The 21521-nt window shown below is 38.9% G+C and overlaps 1 protein-coding gene across 1 annotated transcript in view; it reads right to left on the reverse strand.

The window, feature by feature from the left end:
• Positions 1 to 21521, reverse strand: part of LOC118421512 (BTB/POZ domain-containing protein KCTD3-like) — a 52286-nt gene that overhangs the window by 14868 nt on the left and 15897 nt on the right. The window contains exons 3-5 of the mRNA XM_035828829.1: positions 20514 to 20559; positions 15116 to 15189; positions 1641 to 1699 (exon numbers count right to left, since the gene is read on the reverse strand). Of these exons, the coding sequence (XP_035684722.1) occupies positions 1641 to 1699; positions 15116 to 15189; positions 20514 to 20559 (179 nt within the window). The remainder of the gene's footprint in view (positions 1 to 1640; positions 1700 to 15115; positions 15190 to 20513; positions 20560 to 21521) is intronic.

The following is a 21521-nucleotide window of genomic DNA, read 5'->3' on the forward strand; positions in this document are numbered from 1 at the left end:
AGAAAAAGGTCTGATGTCACGTGTAGGTGTCATGTGTGAAAATGGCCATGTGTCGAATACATGTGAGCCATATGTGATACAAGTCGCTAACAGGTTTCATTTGTAGGTGCAAAATTTGATTAAAAAACATTGGCATAAGCTTTACATTAAATCGTAAAAATCTGTTACAACGATGATCCTTCCAATACTTTTAAGAAAATGGCCATGTGTTGAATACATTTCAGCCATATGTGATACAAGTTGCTAACAGGTTTAATTTGTAGGTGCAAAGTTTGATACGCCATGTGATGGCATAAGCTTTACATAAAATCGTAAAAATCTGTTACAACGATGATCCTTCCAATACTTTTAAGAAAATGGCCATGTGTTGAATACATTTCAGCCATATGTGATACAAGTTGCTAACAGGTTTAATTTGTAGGTGCAAAGTTTGATACGCCACGTGATGGCATAAGCTTTACATAAAATCGTAAAAATCTGTTACAACGATGATCCTTCCAATACCTTTAAGAAAATTTGATCTCATACTTTGAAACTCTACTGTACTGCAGTACCTATATTGACATGAACAGCCCCACTGGCAAAGGTAATCAGTTACTAAATAGTTTGGTGCATATTAATTATAAATGGAGAATGATGCATGATAAGAAAAATGCCTCCAGAATCTGTTTTCATTCAGTTTTAAAAAAAGGCAAGTACAGTACAGGTCGCAAAATGTATTTCAAATTTCTCAAAATGTACCACAAAATTCTGAAGGACGTTCTGTGAAACTGCGTTGACCATTTTGTGTTAAAAAAATCCTACAATAAGTTCGCACACTGGGTGTTTGACTGTGACCTACTGTAACCGGGCATCCAGTCTTATCATTATTAGGCTGGGCTACATTTTGTTCTTTGGCCAAGCTTTTTTTGCATCATCAGACAGTGCTCTCTGCTGCCTGAGTAATCTTAGTTTACACCCGGTGGTTGTTTCTTGCAGTAGGAGTTTAATTGGTCATTACTCCTACACATAAAACTCCTACCAGGTGCGAAAGATCGCCCTGACGGCGGAAAAGTTCATCTACCCTGAAGAGAGCCTGACCAGTGTCTGGTTAGTCCTTCTGCTATCTTCCTGATCAGAATCTGACTTACTAAACAGCTGAATCATGTGACCTTTCGGACATGTGACATCACCAACTGGTCATAAGTGCTTGGAAGTTTATACCACTTGCCGTCTCTCTCTGTGTTGAAACAAAGTTTTGATTCCCCGGTATAATGCAATTTTGTTACTATTTGGATTTTAAACCAATTTTCCCTTGTAGTCACACAGACGTGAACTCTACAAACAAAATGGCGATGCTCAGAATGTCTCATCTTCAGTTCCAGCCCCAAATTAGAAATTGCAGTGTTACCATTGAACTAAAAACCAATGTATAATGATTGATATTCATCAAAAAGAGATTTAAAGTGATAATGTCTGTTGTTTGTCAATACATGTAGTTTGTGCACATTTGATAAAAAAAATAGCCACTTCAGGTGAAAAATTGACCACCTGTTGTCACCTGTTAATGAATGCCTTCCACAAACAGGTGCCAACAGGTGCGGCCCAGTGAGACACCCCCGCAAACATCCATCACAACAAGAAGACGATACCGTACTCACCAATGGGCGTGATCCCGTAATACTCGGCCTCGTGTCTCAGCGTATTTATGTCCACTCCCCTGCAAAGTGACACAAAGTCCTCCGTTATTTACGACTTCTCCGAAAGAAGGGTAAGACGCCAATTTGAGAATTGACCCCTGTCGCCTTCTCCAAGTTCCTACATCAATAAGTACCTTAAAAGTGAGAGTTCCCCCATAATTTTCCAGCGCAGGAGAAATCCTTCATATTGCTGTACAGGCCTTGGCTTGATCCACCACAAATCATAAAATTGTTGCTATCGATTTATGCCATAATACAAAAGTCCAATCATCAATTCAGGTCAAGTTTGGAACTTGACTTCCTATGTCTGCAGAGGATCATTTTAAAAAAGTAAAGAACCGCAAAGTAGCAATATACTATAATGATATCAATATACCTGCCAATCTGATTATGATGTTTTTCAGCACAAGTATACAAATTAACACCTTTAGGGATGATCTTAACATATGGAGATGTTTTCGACATTGTTGTGGTTTAGCATGTGACCATCTCACTCACAAAGGTACATACAAAGCAGTACAGTCCAACTTTTAATTCAGATTCTGTTTGAATTTAATTCACAAAGCAAGAATTAAACACAGGCAGGATCTTTGAACATTGAATTATCACATCACTCAAGAAGTACGTATCCAGAGTAGAATATATATGGTTCGATCAGCAACAGAGGATCATAACAAAAGTTCTGTCTAATCTGTAGTAACTTTGCCCTGTTGCTAAGTATTGTAAAATGCATTTAAGTTCACGAGGCTACTTTCATGGTAGCGGGAAAATGGAGTGTTCGCAGTGGTTTTAAGTTCGCGGTAGCGCCATAGACTGTAGTCTCCTACTACATGTATAATGGAAAAATGTTTGCGGTGGTTTTGAGTTCGTGGTGAAGTGGTCACCGCAAAAAACGCGAACATTAAACCACTGCGAACATTTCTGCATTTACAGTTAGTTCTTTTCCAACTGGAATTTCCAGTACTTTTCAGTACATGTATGTGACTATACAATGTATCTCTCTCGCAAACTCAAAACAGCCACAAACACTCTCTATATGACCCCTGCTACCTTCAAATTAAATCCCTGCAAAACGCAATTGCACTTACAGCATTATACTAGTGAGTAGTGATTACATACTTTCAACTAATCATTGAGTTTTATTCACAGACATCTCCATGCAGATTTACAGCCTATATATAAGTATTCACGGCAGCGTTTTCATTAATTTTTCAAACAAGGCAGCGAGCCTCGTGCCTCGGAGACTGGGATTTATTCTCATTTCCGCAGAGTCCGATTGGGAGCCGGGGCGGTCGTAATCGTCTTCACACCTGAAAAGTCTGGCCCTAAACAGTCCAGATTGCAATTAATGGTGTGTGTAAAGACACGACCCCACGTGACCCGCAGTTTTCAATTTACGCTGCCGCGACAATGGAAAGGGGGGGAGGCTTGCAGGGATTGTGAATGACAATGTAATACATTTTGTAATACAGGAAGTGTGAGAAATGGAGCGACAAGAGAACTTGTGGCCGACAACCATTCCACTAACTTCTGCACAATTTTCTTTTCCTTTACTCTACCATTTATAATATGATTGTATGCTTAAATTATGGCTCCTTTTTTTCTGAGAACTTTAAGTTCGTTTATTTTCATGGGGACTCACAAATGTAATTGGGAAGGTGCTTGCATGTGTTAAGTTCAAGGAAGAACTTTAAAGATGGGTCACTTAAAGCAATGCAAGTAAGACTAAGTTTGGATGGATTTAATTTCTCTGTACTAGCTAGAAAATGTGTGTTCTTAGTTGTGGTTTGGGTTTGTGATAGTGCAATAGTCCCATGCATGTACTGTAAAGTAATGGAAAACTGGTTTATAATATGGGAAGCCATTTAAAACATGACCTACTAAGTAACTGGGGAAGGGTGCTACAAATGGACAGAATAGTACAATGTAGCTTTTGGCAATGCTGGCAACTGTCAATGACATTTATCATCATATTTTATATGATAACAGTTGCCTTCTCAACATCATAATTCTGTCACAGTGTGCATTATCTAGTACATAAATCTAGCACTTACATGTGTAGACAAGGAGTAGTTTGGGAGAAGACAGACTAAAATAAAGTCTTTCACTGTGTATTTTAATTTGTAGTGAAGCAATCCCTGGGAAAACCGTGATATATAAAACCATGGCGAGCATTTCTGCATTTATGGTATGTTCACAAAATGATGACTTTGCAGTGAAAGCCTACAGCAAATATAAAGCACCATATGTACAATTACATCACAATTTAGAGTATGACGACAAACTGTCTCAGAATTTTGCCTGTCGCCAAGATTTCAACGATGTCAACGTTCACATCTGAATCTATTTCAACTTGAATGTCTGAGTGTATCTCTCTAGATCTCTATCTGTATATACATGTATGTGGCCTGGGGTAGTTCTGTCCATTTGTACACATCCTTACCGGAACTGCTCCAGTCATATTACAGATTCTGCTGATACTCTGGCTGACGACCAAATTCCCGTCCAATATGACAAGGTGCACGTCAATCTGTGACATATTTCAATGCCAGAGGGAAGGAAAACTCTATGACCACTGTCAAACTCAAGAGCTTTTCATTTTTTTTTTCTCTCAAAAGTCAAAGCTTTTACTGCTGAACTACTTCCTTAAGTTGTGGGATCTGTTTTATGGAAAAGTTTGACAGTACACGACTTATAATCTAAGTTACGTGTACATCTACATGTAAGAAAAAACAGTCATGCACATATTCCATGACTTAGATTCCAGTGAGTTGCATGCAAAAGCAATCCCTTCTAAATCTTCATCTTAAAAAAAAGAGGGAATTTTCAAAGTAAAATCTTTCAATACTCAGGCAACATTTCAATAAATCTTTCATAGCATATAAGAGCCTCACCCTTTAGATATTCAGATTTATCATTATATTATAGCTTTTTACGTCTGATCTATTGTAACTTATACTAGTCTTGGTGTATTCTAATTGGTGCAGTGCCCACTTAGACAACTCAATCAATCGTTCGCTTGCATCTTATATTTGTTTGATCACTTTGCCCGAAATGAAAAATATGTCTTCGAGAATCCTGTGACTTACTAGTACTGACTTCCAATTTTTACCAACCATAATCGGAAACACAACATTTTTTCCAAGGCCCAAATTCCAAAGATTGTCCACACCTTGGCTCAAAGCGCTTTATAATTAGACCCTGAAAGCCCCTCGAGTCCAAAGACGCCATTCAATCTACAAAGAAGGGACAGTGCCTCACAGTGCCATCATAATTGCGCCACATTTCATCATCATTTTCCTCGCTTCGCTCCCGTCGCGGGCAACCTCCCGGGCGCTGACCGTGAAATGAACACCTGGCCCGTCACTAAAACGTTTGATTAATTAATAAATAATAATTGGAAATAGACGGGAATTGTTGGTCGGGCAATTGAGGAAGTATAATACAGGTGGACTGAAAAAAATGGGATTGTCTCACGTCCATGTAAAAAACAAAAAAGAGGAATGTCTCGCATAACTATATACACAGCAACGTGGCAAAGTTCAACCATAATGGTTCGACCTGGAAATCTTATTTCATTTCATATCAAAAGCAATCTGTCCCCTCGGAATTTTATGAGAAAATCATTTCGGCGGCCGTGCTGGCGGGTGTTTTATGGGTGAGTTTTATGGCGATGATCAGTCAGTTATACGCCAAGGTCATGTTGGGGACACAGGAAATCGGGACACCAGTGCCCTCAACTAAGATATCATTTTGTTGGGCACACCTGTTTTTTTTTTTTTTAGGATTCGTAGTATGATCTTTATACCGCACAGTGACATGTAGAGTTTTGTTGTAAAAAAAATTGTATACATATTTATGTAATAATTGGACCATCATAACATTCAATATCAATGGGTGTTCCGTACTGGGTGATAACTTGGGTTATCACATGGGGTACTACTATGTACATTTATGTCATATGGGTTTCCATAGAAAAATTCAAACGTGTACAGAGTGCACCATTGTCGATAATTTCAATACTGGATTTGGATGTTGGACTTGCTATTGTTACAATTTTTAGTTCAAGGACAACAAATTTTCTCAACTTACGGCACAATTCTCAAATGAAACATGTGAAAGGTGGCATGGGTATGACATAAAATAAATGGAAACCAAACATCTAATCCATAATACTTTCCACAAAAATATAATCCATAATAGTTTCCACAAAGATATAGTCCAGGATACTTTCCACAAAAACCTAATTCATAATACTTTGAAAGTCTAGAAAGAGCAATGCCTTTAGCTACAAGACATATCAAGCCACCTCTTTGACCTATATATAACAATAAAGGTTGATAACTTTTCAATAATGGAACCCAGAAATGTAATCCATAATACTTTCCACAAATATAATCCATATATATACATGTATATATAATACTTACCACAAAGATATAGTCCACGATACTTTCCACAAAAACCTAATCCATAATACTTTGGAAGTCTAGAAATAGCAATGTTCTTATCTACATGACTTATTAAGCCACCTCTTTGACCTATTCTTAAAGATTAAGAAAGTCGATCCACAATCCACAAGTCTAGGAATAGCAAGAATACTTTTAGCTATATAATACATACATTTACATGACGCATTATGACACCTCTTTGACCTATACTTGAAGATTAAGAAAGTCAAGAACTTTTTTCAATGATGGAATCCAGAAATGTAATCTATAATACTTTCCACAAAACCCTAATCCATAATATTACAGTCTAGGAAAAGGAATGCTTTTCTTTGACCTACTAGGATACATTAAGATGGTCAATAACTTTGGAACCCAGAAATATAATCCATAATACTTTCCACAAAAAAACAATCCATAATACTTTCAGCAAGGATATAGCCCATAATATTTTCCACAAAAACCTATTATCCATCATACTTTGGAAGTCTAGAAAAAGCAATGCTTTAACCTATACAATATATGAAGCCACCTATTTGACCTATACATAATGGTTAAAAAGGCCAATAAGTTTTCTTTCTTGATATGTATATGTATATGTATCAAACTTATATTACAAAATTCAAAGGATACCCAAAAATGTAATCCATAATACTTTTCACAAAAATGTAATCCATAATACTTTCCACAGAAACCTAATCCATAATACTTTCCACAAAATGCTAATCAAGCTACTGTTACACAATGTAAGCCACCTCATTTGACCTATAGATATACATAACCATAAAGCAGGTCAATAAGTTTTCTATCTATTAAAGGATAACCAAAAGTGTCATCCATAATACTTTCCACGAAAAACTAAATCCATATTACTTAGTACTTTCCACAAATAGCAATGCTTATCAAACTTCACAATACAAGCCATCTCTCTGACCCATACATAACCATTAAGCAGGTCGATAAGTTTCCTATCTTGAGAAGTTTAGTTAAGATGAATCATGCCATTAAGAGCCATTGCAAGGATCGGTAACGTATTGCTATCTTACCGACGTTGATTCCTAATTATCTTTTATGGCACCTAAGCAGGTGGCACCGCCGCGGAGCATCGTAGATTCGTCTTCTCGTTCCTTTGTTCCTCTGAATGACGAACGCCGCCGATAACGCGAGGTAGCAGACAAAATGGATCTGCCAGATTTATCAGGATCATGCAGAAGTTGAAACCCTTCCCTGTGGAGATTTGCGAACAGTTTGTATCAAGTTCACCATTGTTTGTTCCCGGGTCTCCGATGACTTGTGCCATCTGCACACCCGTTATGACTTATGCGTTGCCAGATCTTAATGTAGCGTTTAATGAACGTTTCTTTGATGTATCGTTCCGGTGTCGGTGTCGGGGCGATACTCTTGGGGGCGCGCGCTGATCTTTACCAATACTTTGCACGATCGTATTAGATTTATTGCGATATCATATCCTGTATATTTGTTTGAGGGATTTATGAGATCTTTAATTGGATATAAATAGCAAATGAGCCAATTAAGTTTCCTACATAGGTCACTTGGCAACTTTGTGTGATCACGTTTGTCTTCGCTTCTAATTTCCCCTGATAGTAAAGGTCCTTAGTTACCATTTTTCTTCAAAGATCATTGATTAAATATTAACTCAGTGATCAGTAAAACAGTCTCATTGCAGTTTAAGATTAGCTGAAGTGTACTAAGTTTTCTTAATGTTTAAAAACATTAAACTTAAAGTTTTTTTCGGGGTGCCATCTTAGGTCATATACCCTTCGGTGCCATCTTAGGTCATATACCCACAAGTATACATTGTAGCGATTGTCATTCCCAGGAAATTATAGTGAAGCACTATCTGTTATATGGCCTTGGATGAATTCAGATTCCCTACATTTCAGCAAAAAGACCAACTCGGTTCAGTTTTGTTAAAACTTTTCTAATTTTGGTTAATTAGATGGGAAAAAGAATTGATATCAAAAACAGTGCACACAGGCATTGCAGCATCCGATAAAATTCATTGAAAAAATTGTCAGCAAATACGACGTCTGGATAACCCTATGCCTCATGCAGCCAATAAAGGACATTTTTTTTTATACAGACTAATGTTTTACCTTTTTAATAGAGTCTGACATTAAAATTTTGCTTAAACAACACCAGGTCAATTGGACTCAAACCAAAAGACTAAGCAAATTCTAGATTTGCACCATTCTGTTGAATCTACCTTAACCTATTTAGATTTACAACATATCCTTACTTGTAGTGGACATGATCCAGTGTCCTATGGTAATATACATGTTTAACATGTCATCATCATGTCATCAATATGCATACGTATGTACTAGATATCCCGTGACTCAAAAGTTCCAATATCAAAAATATCAATGTCTTTGTGCAGCATAATACGAAAACTCCAAACATGAGATGAAACCACCTCATAACTCATATGAAATCCCCACACAAGTCCATTTAATCTCTCCAGCTTATTTACTAGCCACTCAGCCAGAAATGGGTCAGTCCATTTACGCCGGAGGTAGCGGAGATGATATACCCCAAAGTTTGACTTGATTCGCCGCGGACACAAGGCGATCTGTCAGCGGTTACCGCGGGTTGATGGGCGCGATCAATCTCCCGCGGAGGCCGCCTGTGCGGTGATCATCATAGATCAAGAGGTCGACTCTCCTAACATGCCTAAATGAGATAGCGGCTGTCAGGTCTAAAGTGGGTCATGCCATTTGTTACCGTCTTATGAGGGTGTCTTGGGCAGACAATGGACCGAGACAATCTAAGTTTTAATGTTTTTCTAAGGAGGTTTGAGTCCATTAGTCAGGTTTTTTATGGACATGGGAATACCCGAGCTCATACTGATGGTTTGTGTGAGTGAGACAGACATATGTAACAGACTGAGTACTGTATGCGACCTCACACTGAAGACGAAGTATGGCACTTTTTCCTTGGCTAAAGGACGCGGTTGCTGTCGTATTTAGGTCACCTGAGTTAGCGCTGAATGGTAGCTGCTCCAGACCCTTGCGACAGTCGTATTATGGTCATTTGAGTTAGTGCCGAAATACACCTGAATGCAGGGTTGTAGCCAGCGCCCGTCTTTCCGTCCTTTGACAGAATTTTGCAGATGGGGACGGAAAAATACTTTGCCCATTCCGTCCTCTGTGACGGAGAAAATCGATATGTAAAGATACAACAAAAACTAAAGATCTTGCAAAGATATCCAAAAATTCAAAGGATTTTTTTCACAGCGCCGGGGCAGGGGTCCGCATTTCAGGCTATCAAACCGTGGGTGATTCTTTCAAGTGATTCGTTGTACATGCTCGCCGACTCGCCGTCTATGTTTCCAATCTTTGTAAAGTGTTAAAATGCTACTTACCTCGTTCAGATGAGCTGACAGATGAAGTGTGTTGTGTTAATCGACGGTTTCTCTCATCGGCGACGGTAGGAATCAACGTGAACTTTGATACGACTTAACTAAGTAAGACGCAAACGGCCGGTGTTGAAAATGTTTTATTCTCGCCGATGTGAGGGCGCCGTTATCCCTTGTATGTGCTATTGTGCTTGTGTATATTTCTCGTAGGACGTAGATTCGTAATAAATTTTTGTTGTACTAAACGTGCTGTTTCTTTTCTGTGCAAATTCTATACAATATAGAAGTGCAGCTGTGTAACACGGTTACAATCTTACCCTCATACCAGCAATCTGTGCGATCACTGCGGTGGCGGTAGCATTGGCCCCTTTCCTAAATAAAATCCAGCGTAAAACCCTCGTGTAATTTCTTTTACCAAAACAGATGTATTAACAGCTAAAAATGCTGGAAATAGCGTTTCAGAGGGTCTAGATTTCAAAATTTTCCGGGGGAGCATGAACCCGGACCCCCCTAGGAACGTCTACGGCGCTCGATAGGATTTTCAGTCAAAAGTGGGGGGACGGAAAATGATTTCGGGCTGGCTACAACCCTGCCTGAATGTATAAATTGCAAATTGTTACCCTATATCAAAATTTATAACATCATGATTTCTTTCAAATGGTGTATGACATTGTGAATCTTTTGCCATCCACTTCATCCTTATACAATTTCCCAAACTCTCATCAAAGTCACAAAGATTATGATCTTTCAATTAAAAGTTAACCTATATCACTTTCTCAAGTCCTTTACCTTTCTATGGCAGCACAAATCTCAGACAGGAAATGCTATACAATGTACATTCAGAACTGTCACATTGCTTTGGCTTATCATAGTGAAAATCTACATGATATCTTCAAAACATATTTTTCTATTACAACATCTTGGCAGCAAAAATCATGATGGACATTTCATGAAAAGGAACGCCGCAGAAGTCAGATGGTTTAATGCTATCAGTGCAGTGCCAGATCGACCCAGGTCACCCTATCGACACATAACCTTCCTCACACACAGATCTTATCTGTGAAGCTCTGTTCTGGGACAAGGCAGAAGTGCTGGTGGGTGACTTACAGAGCCTGTCTGTCAATAAAAGGCATTTCCAGCAATCCATAGAGACATTCAACCTTAACAAGTCTTTCTGATGTCAATCTAAAAAATATTTTCTCATAGACATCAAGCCTGTAGAGCCATGTTTTAGCTGAAAAATTGGTATCTTATCTGTGAAGCCCTGTTCAGGGACAAGGCAGAAGTGCTGGCGGGAGACTTACAGAGGCTGTCTGTCAATAAAAGGTACTTCCAGCAATCCATATAGACATCTGCCCTATACAACTCTTACTGACGTCAATCTCAGAACTATTTTCCCATAGATGCACTAGCCTGTAGAGCCATGTTTTAGCTGAAAAAATGGTATCTTATCTATGGAGTTCTGTTCAGGGACAAGACAAAAGTGCTGGTGGAAGACTTACAGAGCCTGTCTGTCAATAAAAGGCACTTCCAGCAATCCATAGACATCTGCCCTTTACAACTCTTTCTGACGTCAATCTAAAAAATATTTTCTCATAGACACACTAGCCTGTAGAGCCATGTTTTAGCTGAAAAATTGGTATCTTATCTGTGGAGTTCTGTTCAGGGACAAGGCAAAAGTGCTGTTGGGAGACTAACAGAGCCTGTCTGTCAATAAAATTAGGCACTTCCAGCAATCCATAGACATCTGCCCTTTACAACTCTTTCTGACATCAATCTAAAAAATATTTTCTCACAGATACACTAGCTTAAGAGCCTGTAGAGCCATGTTTTAACTGAAAAAATGGTATCTTATCTATGGAGTTCTGTTCAGGGACAAGACAAAAGTGCTGGTGGAAGACTTACAGAGCCTGTCTGTCAATAAAAGGCACTTCCAGCAATCCATAGACATCTGCCCTTTACAAGTCTTTCTGACGTCAATCTAAAAAAAAATCTTTAAAAACATTTTCTCGCAGATACACTAGCTCATGAGCCTGTAGAATCATATTTCGACTGTCTGATTGGTATCATATTTGTGGGGTTCTGTTCAGGGACAAGGCAGAAATGCTGGTGGAAGACTTACATGTACAGAGCATGTCTGTCAATAAAAGGCACTTTCAGCAATCCATGACGTCAATCTCAAAAATAATTTCTCACAGATACACGTTCTCAGAGCCTGTAGAACCATGTTTTAACTGAAATATTGTTAAGTTCTGTACAGGGACAAGACAAAAGTGCTCTGGGGGGAGACTTACAGAGCCTGTCTGTCAATAAAAGGTATTTCCAGCAATCCATTTTGCTCTTTACCGGTACAACTCTTCTAAGTCAGACTCAATTGTTAGCGACTCTCGCAGTTGAGCTCCTGGTTCCAATTGGTCCTGGGGTAGGACATTGTGGTGGGGCTCAGCGTATTCAGAAGTAACATAATTGTACAATTAGTACATTGGAGCTTAAGGGAAAGGACTAGCAATGCCTCCCTGTAAAAATATACTCTGCTACTGAAAATTTAAGCAAAGAAACTTGCTTACCTACATTGTATGTGCCACTTGGCACTATATTTTGTTCAAAGGTTACAACAAAAAACACTCTGCACTGTAAATGCAAATGCTCAGAAGAAAGAAGAAACGATCCTGAATTGATGTCAAGAATCCCATCAATCCATTTAACTCTTGAAATGGCCTACAAAGTCTCTCTGTTCCCACCAGACTTACCATTTAGATAAACACATTATCCAGGTAAGAACTACATGTATATACATTGTGGTCAGGCCTAGGGAAAAAAATGTTGTGTTTCCTGTTTCAGTCCTTAAAAAATTAGGGTCGGTAGATAGGGATTATCTTCTTTTTTTAATCGTTTTTAGACTAATTTTTTGGCCAAAGCTCTAGTGAATACAATACAGTTTGACAATTAGTAAAACTGACAATGACATGCATTCAGGATATTTATATTTTAAATATAAAATGCAATTTTGTGCATAATCATTAATGGTTACAAATCTGTAAATACATTTTGATTCATTAGATATACGACAAGCAGTTTTTTTTTTTTTACTTGAATAGGAAGCAGGCTGAATAAAAATTCTAACTGGAAATTACGTGACTTTACTGCCCCCCCCCCCTCCCAAAAAGTCTAGGGTTGGCAGGTTTTTCTAGGGTACAATGTCATGTAGGTTGGGAAACAGGAAACACAACATTTTTTTTCCCAGGCCTAACATGTTAAAAATCACTCAAGTCTACCCTGGGACACTGCGGCGACACCAGGAGATTTCCCGCGCCACATGGAGGTGTCGTTCCTTCGCCAGATTGACGTCTACGTGCCTAATCAGCATTTTCGAAGCCTTTGCTGTTTGTGCGCCTGTGCATCCATCTTACGCACTCATTAGCCAAGAACAAAAACTAGGAATGTTTGTTTGTGTGTTTGATTAAAGATCGGGACTGCTACAAAAGAAAACAAAGATCACATAAATGAAGGTCTCTTAATATACGAATAGTTATGATGATAAATCAGTGAAAATATGTGAAAGCATATACAAGTCACTTTAAGTGTGAAATGACTTTTTCCAAATTTAATGGCAATCATGAGGCAATCCTATTTTTCAAATTTTTTTTTCCTGGATGTACCATATTTGGAAAGATCATGTTATTTTGAGTATCACTATCTGGTTTTTTATCATAATTACAACTACAAATTTAATGAGATATTTGACTATAAAGTTGCTTACTAAGCAGTATGGAGTATACATACTGACTCAGAGGAAAATTTGTATCTTTTCTCCCAGATAGTATATTTTGAATAGCATTGGTGGTAAATACATGTACACCGGACATATTACAAGATGAAGATAACATTCTTTGATTACAACGCACTACATGTATGTGTACTTTATAGTGCAGTGTGGAGAGTATATACTGAAGAAAATTTTTTTTTCTCCTAGGTAGTATATCTTGAACAGTAGTGGTGGTGCGTACATGTAACAAGTAGGAGATAATATCTTTGATAACAGCACACTATATGTACTGCCGCCACCAAATTTGGTAAAACCCTATCTTACCACATCCTGTTGGTATCACAGAGAAACATAAGCACAAAGATTGACAGTGCATCAAGATAAGGGCAAAAAATCAATGGCGGCCAGATGACTGGCTGCCTATCAGTCTGACTACATCTTGTAAAGAATCGATACAGTCATGGACTGAGAATCAAAATACCACTGTGCACTACTAGTGCTGTGTACCTAAATGTTACATCAGGTACAGGTACTGGTACCAGTACAGAGGTTTAGGTACAGACTATGGTACAGAGGTTTAGCTAAAGATACTGGTACAGAGGTTTATATACAGGTACTGGTACAGAGGTTTATATACAGGTACTGGTACAGAGGTTTATATACAGGTACTGGTACAGACTGAGGTTTATATACAGGTAAAGGTACTGGTAGTGGTACAGAGGTTTAGGTACAGACTATGGTACAGACTCAGGTTTAGCTAAAGGTACTGTGACAGAGGTTTATATACATGCAGGTAAAGGTACTGGTAGTGGTACAGAGGTTTAGGTACACAGGTACTTGTACAGAGGTTTAGGTACTGGTACTGGTAGAGGTTTAGGTACAGGTACTGGTGCAGAGGTTTAGGTACAGGTACTGGTGCAGAGGTTTAGGTTTAGGTACTGGTACTGGTACAGAGGTTTAGGTACAGGTACAGGTGCAGAGGTTTAGGTACTGGTACTGGTACAGAGGTTTAGGTACAGGTACTGGTACAGAGGTTTATGTACAGGTACTGGTACAGAGGTCTAGGTACAGGTACTGGTACAGAGGTTTATGTACATGTACTGGTACTGAGGTTTAGGTACAGGTACTGGTATTGAGGTTTATAGGTACAGGTACTGGTACAGAGGTTTAGGTACAGGTACTGGTACAAAGGTTTAGGTACAGGTACTGGACAGGTATAGAGCTTTAGGTACAGGTACTGGTACAGAGGTTTAGGTACATGTACTGGTACTGTCTTAGTTTTAGGTACAAGTACTGGTACAGAGGTTTAGGTACAGGTACTGGTACAGAGGTTTAGATACAGGTACTGATAGTGGTACACTTTAGGTTTAGGGACGGGTACTGGTACAGACCTGTACTTGTACCTGAACAAAACTCCCTGGTGGAAAGATCTGTTGTGTTACGGTATTAGTTACAACCTTTAGTTAGTAATACATGTACGCTTTCCGTAGGTGCCACTTTGGTCACATTTACTTGATTTAGTGTCACACAAGGCCATGAGGTTACTACTAGTATAACATTAAATTTTCAATTGCTGGCTAAGTTTTTAAGACATCATTTTATGTCTTTTTTCCAGTGAAAATCTTTGTCTTTGAGGTAGGATTTATGCATCTTTTATTATAAGTCACAAAATAAGCATAATTATACTTGGTGTATGAAATCTATATACATCTATACAATACCAGTACTTCATGATCTGGCATTTAGTCTTGCAACAAATGGATTTTCTAGGTACAGTACTGATACTGACCCAGTGCTATCTGACACTGTCTCACTATTGACAGAGCGAGTATATCATCCTCACCTCAGGTCCAGCTCCTTTGTCCGCAGGAAGTTGAGGATGGGAACGAAGGCCGCCGGGTCACGGTCAATGAAAATCTGCGGGAGAACGGAGGAAGATTAGAATAGATCGGACACAATGGAGGATTTTTAAAGATGTACATTGACTCTGGTGGGAGCAGATATGAGTGAATATGACAAGTGAACAATTGGTTGTGAGGGTGAAAGGGCTTGAAAAGTCATGTAAGTGAAGAAGAGAACAATGGATTGACTGACAGCAGTCTGGACGTGGTCTGGGCAAGCCACCCGTGATGATGATGATGATGGACAGACTTAAAACTAGCAATAGCAAAGAACTTGGAAGTGACTTAAAATTGTACAATCAAGATTAGAAAGGCCAGTGAGTCAGCTTTTAAAATGAAGCCAATTTGGCATATTGATTTGATTGTAAACTATGGATGGCATCCTCTGGGAACCCAAAAAACTGAACGAAATCATGTGAATAAAAAAAAAAATTACGAAAAAAAAAAAAATTGTCAATGCCGCCATAAAATCTAATTAATCAGGAGGGTTGAAGAAACCACGAAACATACATATGGTATTATAACCAAACAATACTCTATAGTCATCTTTTTTGTTCTTTCACATCTTCTTTAGTCTGTGGATTTGACTTTGGTATTCTACGACATCACTGTCCATTTCTACTCCTTTTTTTGCAATTTACGGCATATACATTGTACAATGTACATGACATCATGTATTTGCTCATTTTGCAGCTGCTTTGTACGATTTATAGCCTGATTACATCTCGCTTATACTGTAGCAACCCGCCAAACATCCGCCGGCCCCCTGGCCAGTTACGGCCAGTTACAGCCCTGGACAGCGGAGTTTGTGTTACACAGACTATACGATTTACAGTATGGTTAAAAACTCCTTTTTTGATAAGCAGCCGAAAATTGATGTGCGCATGGATGTCATTCATAATCAAATCGACATACTACACTGTAGTAGCCTACCAGTAAAATGTATGCAAGATACACTGTACTTGATAAATCGATGAAGATAATTTTGTTTACTCAATAGCTATTTTCAAAATTCTGGTTTCCCTTATATTAGTTATAAGGCATTGATTATGACAAAAAAGTTTGCACCCTCAGGTCTGTGCTTTTATAACTCCAACACATACTCCACTTATCTACCATTTACACTTCCAGAGCTGCCTATTTATCGGCATTACCGCCAGGGATTATACTTTGTTCTCGCGCCGATACCTCTTCAACAGTGATAGCTGGAGGGTGACACTTTTAATTCGTGCGACAGCGAAAACAATATCCGGGGCCTGCTGGCTTCCTTCTCCGCGATTCATCAGACTTAAGAGCGTGGAACCCCGTGTCTATGCCACGGTGACAAAAGACCGAAGACAGTCGTGGTTGTGTTTGATTTGTACGAGGGTGACAGCGCGTTCCTAGGGGACGAGTATTAGGGTGGTTGGATTGATGGTTACGCTGGTGGAAGTGACACAGAAAACAATGGGGCCAACGTGCCAGATTTTCCAGGGCAAGGAATTTGGCAATGATGAATCAAGGAATGTGTAGGGTTTGTTCAAGAAGAATGACAATTAGGCCAGAATGAATGATATCAAATTAAAAGTTTGTATTAATAATACATGTAGAGGTGTAGGTGTAGAATTTATGTTTCTGATGAAGAAAATGAAACCAATTCAAGCTTTCATACTATAGGCTTGAAGGGGCCAGGTAGATGTACTATAGAAATTCAATTCAAGGCCTTTAGGAAAAATATATCGTGTTTTCGGTTACCTGACTGACCCTAGCAAAAACCTGCTGACCCTAGCCTTTTTTTGGTTTAACACTGGCAAGGGACACAAAATTTTTTATCTGGTTGATAAAATTCAAAAAAACGACTTCATGTATCTTACACTTGTGCTTGTATAATGTATATCTGTATGATTACAATTATATGATGTTGACATATCAGTACCCAGGGCTCGAAATTCATTTTTGGGATTAGGTGCACTGGTGCACCCAGCTTAAAAAATTGGGTGCACCAAACTTTTTTTGGGTGCACCACTCGAATTTATGTAGAATGTCAGAAAAACCTAATAACAAAACATAGTTACATGCTACACATGTATCAAGTTCTTAAACAAGTACCATGACAGACATTTTTATTATCTTTCTAACCCTTAGATGTCAAGAATATGATGTATACTAGACTACACTTTGATATCTTTACATACATAAACCCATGAAAATATTTGGGTGCACTCTGTGCACCCACAGAAAATAATTGGGTGCACAGCTCCAATTTTGGGTGCACCTGGGTGCACATGCACCCAATATTTCGAGCCCTGGTACCTGATGCATTTCATCAGTTCTGCATATTTTGTTAAACTGTACTTTGTGTAGAGTGCAAGAATCCCTATTTGTAAAGGACTGTGCCTGGAAACACAACTGGAAACACAACATGTTTTTGCTAGGCCGTACATGTACATGTAACTACTAGTATGTAAGGAAGTATAATGGATGAATCTAAGCAACTTGCAACACCTCAGGAATGTTAAGTTTCTACCATTTACTGTAATAGCTAAAAAATTCATGGAGCCATTTTATGATTACCTTAGAGTATTATGAAATATTAAGTTTTGCACTTTTTAATGAATGAGTTAAATGATGACTGCTTCATTGGTTATGCAGATAAGCTAATTGATATGCATCGATTGACGTCGTAAAGTTGCAAAAGTCTGTTATAATCATAATGCCCCATAACACCTTCTATTTTCTCATTACCTCCTCTCTTTATAGTCGTCTCAAAAGGGCAATTAAATGCTCAGAGTCAATAATAACTGTTCCATCCCCTGTAGTTTTTGTTATTAATAACACGTCTATCATACCTATTTCCATCTCCTCTTAAGTTGCAATCAAGCCTTCCCAAATGGTTAAAAAGTTATTGCATAATCTGTAATAACTTTTTGTGTATATTGCTACCGATGCAATATCATTTGAAATGTGCAAAATATTGCTAGTTCTAGCTTTGTAATATTCCTTGGTAGATGTTAGGCCATGTTGATTTGATTATATGGTTGACATCCTCTGGAAACTTGCGAAACTGAATGTGAGCGTGCAAATAAAAAAGAAGTTTGGTAACAAGAGCTTCTGAAAAAAGCTAGTCTTTCGCTTACTTATATTGTGTAGGTAAAATTGTTTGGCATAGTTTGGTCAAGCGTGGGTGCCAAGTCTGCAACGTTGGCAGCTCTGGCACAGTTTGGTCAAGTGCTAGGTTATATAACTGTTTAGTAAGGTAGTGGTTCTCACAGAGTATATTTTACTGGAACTGTATAATAACACAACTGCATGAATGATGTTAACTTTATTCGGATTGTTTCGCTGTTAAGAACGGCTCTGTTACAGTACAACAGGGTTTTATGAAAGTGCACTGTAGTAATCAAATTTATCAGTAGATGTGTCCTGAATTTCTGCAAGAACAAACAAAGTATTGTCACCATAAACAACATAAAATATCAACATGGCATATACAGTAATGGAAATATTTTTTTTAATGGCAAGATCATGTGAAAGGTAGATATTTTAAACTAAAACAGGTCCGTGGTATGTTTAATGGAACGTTTCGTTTCTTTTAGTAACGCAATTATGCTTTTATTTGACGGAGTCGTGACGTCACGCGTCAGACTCACTCCGTCGAGCTCGGTCAGAATCTTCCCTTTCGAAATTATAAATTAAATGTGGGTAATTCTATTTTCAACGCATCCGAGGGCTACTATTTTGCTGAAAGAAGTTTGTTACACGAAAATAGCCTGAAATTTCTTAGAGTAAGAAATTTCCGAATACGCCCCCCTCCCACACCATGTCAGATGCCACGCATGTTACACAATTCTAGATTTTGTAGCGGTGATTTTCCATAAAACAAAGTAAATGACATGTCAAACTGTTCTCTACAATGTCTGTTTTATTATAACCAAACAGCGAACATGTTAGTTTATAAATTGTATACAATCTTACGAAGAAATCCTCACCGTTCACATCCGTCTCTGCAAATTCCTGCTTATAAGCCATACAGAAACCAAGCAGCACATTCATGGTAGGCCGATACGTATGTCATAACGTTACATACCGTCGAATCTGCAGGGTAGAATATCTCGCTAGCACGATATGGCATGGACCGCAAACCAAGCAGCACATTCATGGTAGGCCGATACGTATGTCATAACGTTACGTACCGTCGAATCTGCAGGGTAGAATATCTCGCTAGCACGGTATGGCATGGTCGACCCGGACGGACGGACGGACGGACAGACGGACAGAAATCTAATATCGGTCTGATTGCCTTTCGCCGCGGAAGCGCGGCGAAAGACAAAAAACATTCTTCATCTTTTTGTTCTTTTACATTTTCTTCTTTCACTTTAATGTGGATTTGACTTTGGTAATCAAAAAGCATCCCTTTTCCAATACTTTGTTTACAATTTACAGCATATACATGTAGTTGCTCGTTTTGCAGTAACTGTTGCTTTGTATGATTAACACACTGTATGGTCAAAAACTTCTTTGCAAATGGAAGAAAAGTAATGCGAGTGTAGATGTCATCTATACAATTGAATTAACATGGCCTAAGTGAAAGAAAATGCTTCATGAAGTACATTATCTACATGACTGTGACATTTGGTACCACTTATTTAATAAGAAAGGGTGGGTGCGAGATGTCATTTTCAAATATAGCACCATGGAATGACATTAACTTGAACAGCATCCAAGACGTGATGATACCCTGGTGTTACATGTACTTTTGGTTATACATGTACATACAGGATGTACGATGTACGTGTACATGTACATAGCACGTGTACGTGTACATGTACATTGTATATTTTATGTATGCATGCTTACATGTACTATGATGCCTGAATCATTGCTGATAGCACTACTAGCTATAGAGTGCAATGCAGCTTCTCTTTGGCTCATGTTCTGCATTTTTATCAAGCTAAAACATGACTGCTTCTCATTGATTATGCAAATAAGGTCCTAATTTGCATATATAATATCATTTGATCATTTCCTCCACCCAAATAACAGAAATTGTCCAAAGTATGACAGTCTTATCTTAACAAAGGCCATAATAGCCTGTCCTCCAATCAATTATGCTAATGAGGTCCTGATTTGCATGATCTCTAGTCAACAATAATCACATTAAAGTGACTTCCAAATGTCATTATGAATGTGAAATTCCTGTTATTTACCACACTGGAATTGCAGAATTTTCTCATTATTCTTGCAAATTAGGCCTTCATATCTATTTCGACAAATGTACTGTACATGAACAGTTCTAATATCTTTATATGTCTTTGACAAAGACTGATAAATTTTACTAATTTAAAAATAATTGCAACTCACAGCTCCTGTCTCATCCTTGAGCGATGATATTCGGCCACTCAGCAAACTGCATGACAGAAGACAGAATGGTTTAGAACAAGATCAGAAAACAATAATAATTTTTTGTTATCTTTGGAGACAGATATTCTTGGTGCTGAACACCATTCACACTGAGACAACTGTCCCTGGTGCTGAACACCGTTCACACTGAGACAACTGTCCCTGGTGCTGAACACCATTCACACTGAGACAACTGTCCCTGGTGCTGAACACCGTTCACACTGAGACAACTGTCCCTGGTGCTGAACACCGTTCACACTGAGACAACTGTCCCTGGTGCTGAACACCGTTCACACTGAGACAACTGTCCCTGGTGCTGAACACCGTTCACACTGAGACAACTGTCCCTGGTGCTGAACACCATTCACACCGAGACAGCTGTCCCTGGTGCTGAACACCATTCACACCGAGACAGCTGTCCCTGGTGCTGAACACCATTCACACCGAGACAGCTGTCCCTGGTGCTGAACACCATTCACACTGAGACAGCTGTCCTTGGTGATGAACACCAGTCACACTGAGACAGCTGTCCTTGGTGCTGAACACTATTCACACTGAGACAGCTGTCCCTCACCATTCACACTGAGACAACTATCCCTGGTGCTGAACACCAGTCACACTGAGACAGCTGTTCTTGTTGCTGAACACTATTCACACTGAGACAGCTGTCCTTGGTGCTGAACACCATTCACACTGAGACAACTGTCCCTGGTGCTGAACACCATTCACACTGAGACAGCTGTCCCTGATACTGAACACCATTCACACTGAGACAGCTGTCCCTGGTGATGAACACCATTCACACTGAGACAGCTGTCCCTGGTGCTGAACACCATTCACACTGAGACAGCTGTCCCTGGTGATGAACACCATTCACACTGAGACAGCTGTCCCTGGTGCTGAACACCATTCACACTGAGACAACTGTCCCTGGTGCTTAACACCAGTCACACTGAGACAGCTGTCCCT

This window comes from Branchiostoma floridae, chromosome 1 (genome assembly GCF_000003815.2).
Source record: "Branchiostoma floridae strain S238N-H82 chromosome 1, Bfl_VNyyK, whole genome shotgun sequence".
Taxonomy (NCBI): domain Eukaryota; kingdom Metazoa; phylum Chordata; class Leptocardii; order Amphioxiformes; family Branchiostomatidae; genus Branchiostoma; species Branchiostoma floridae.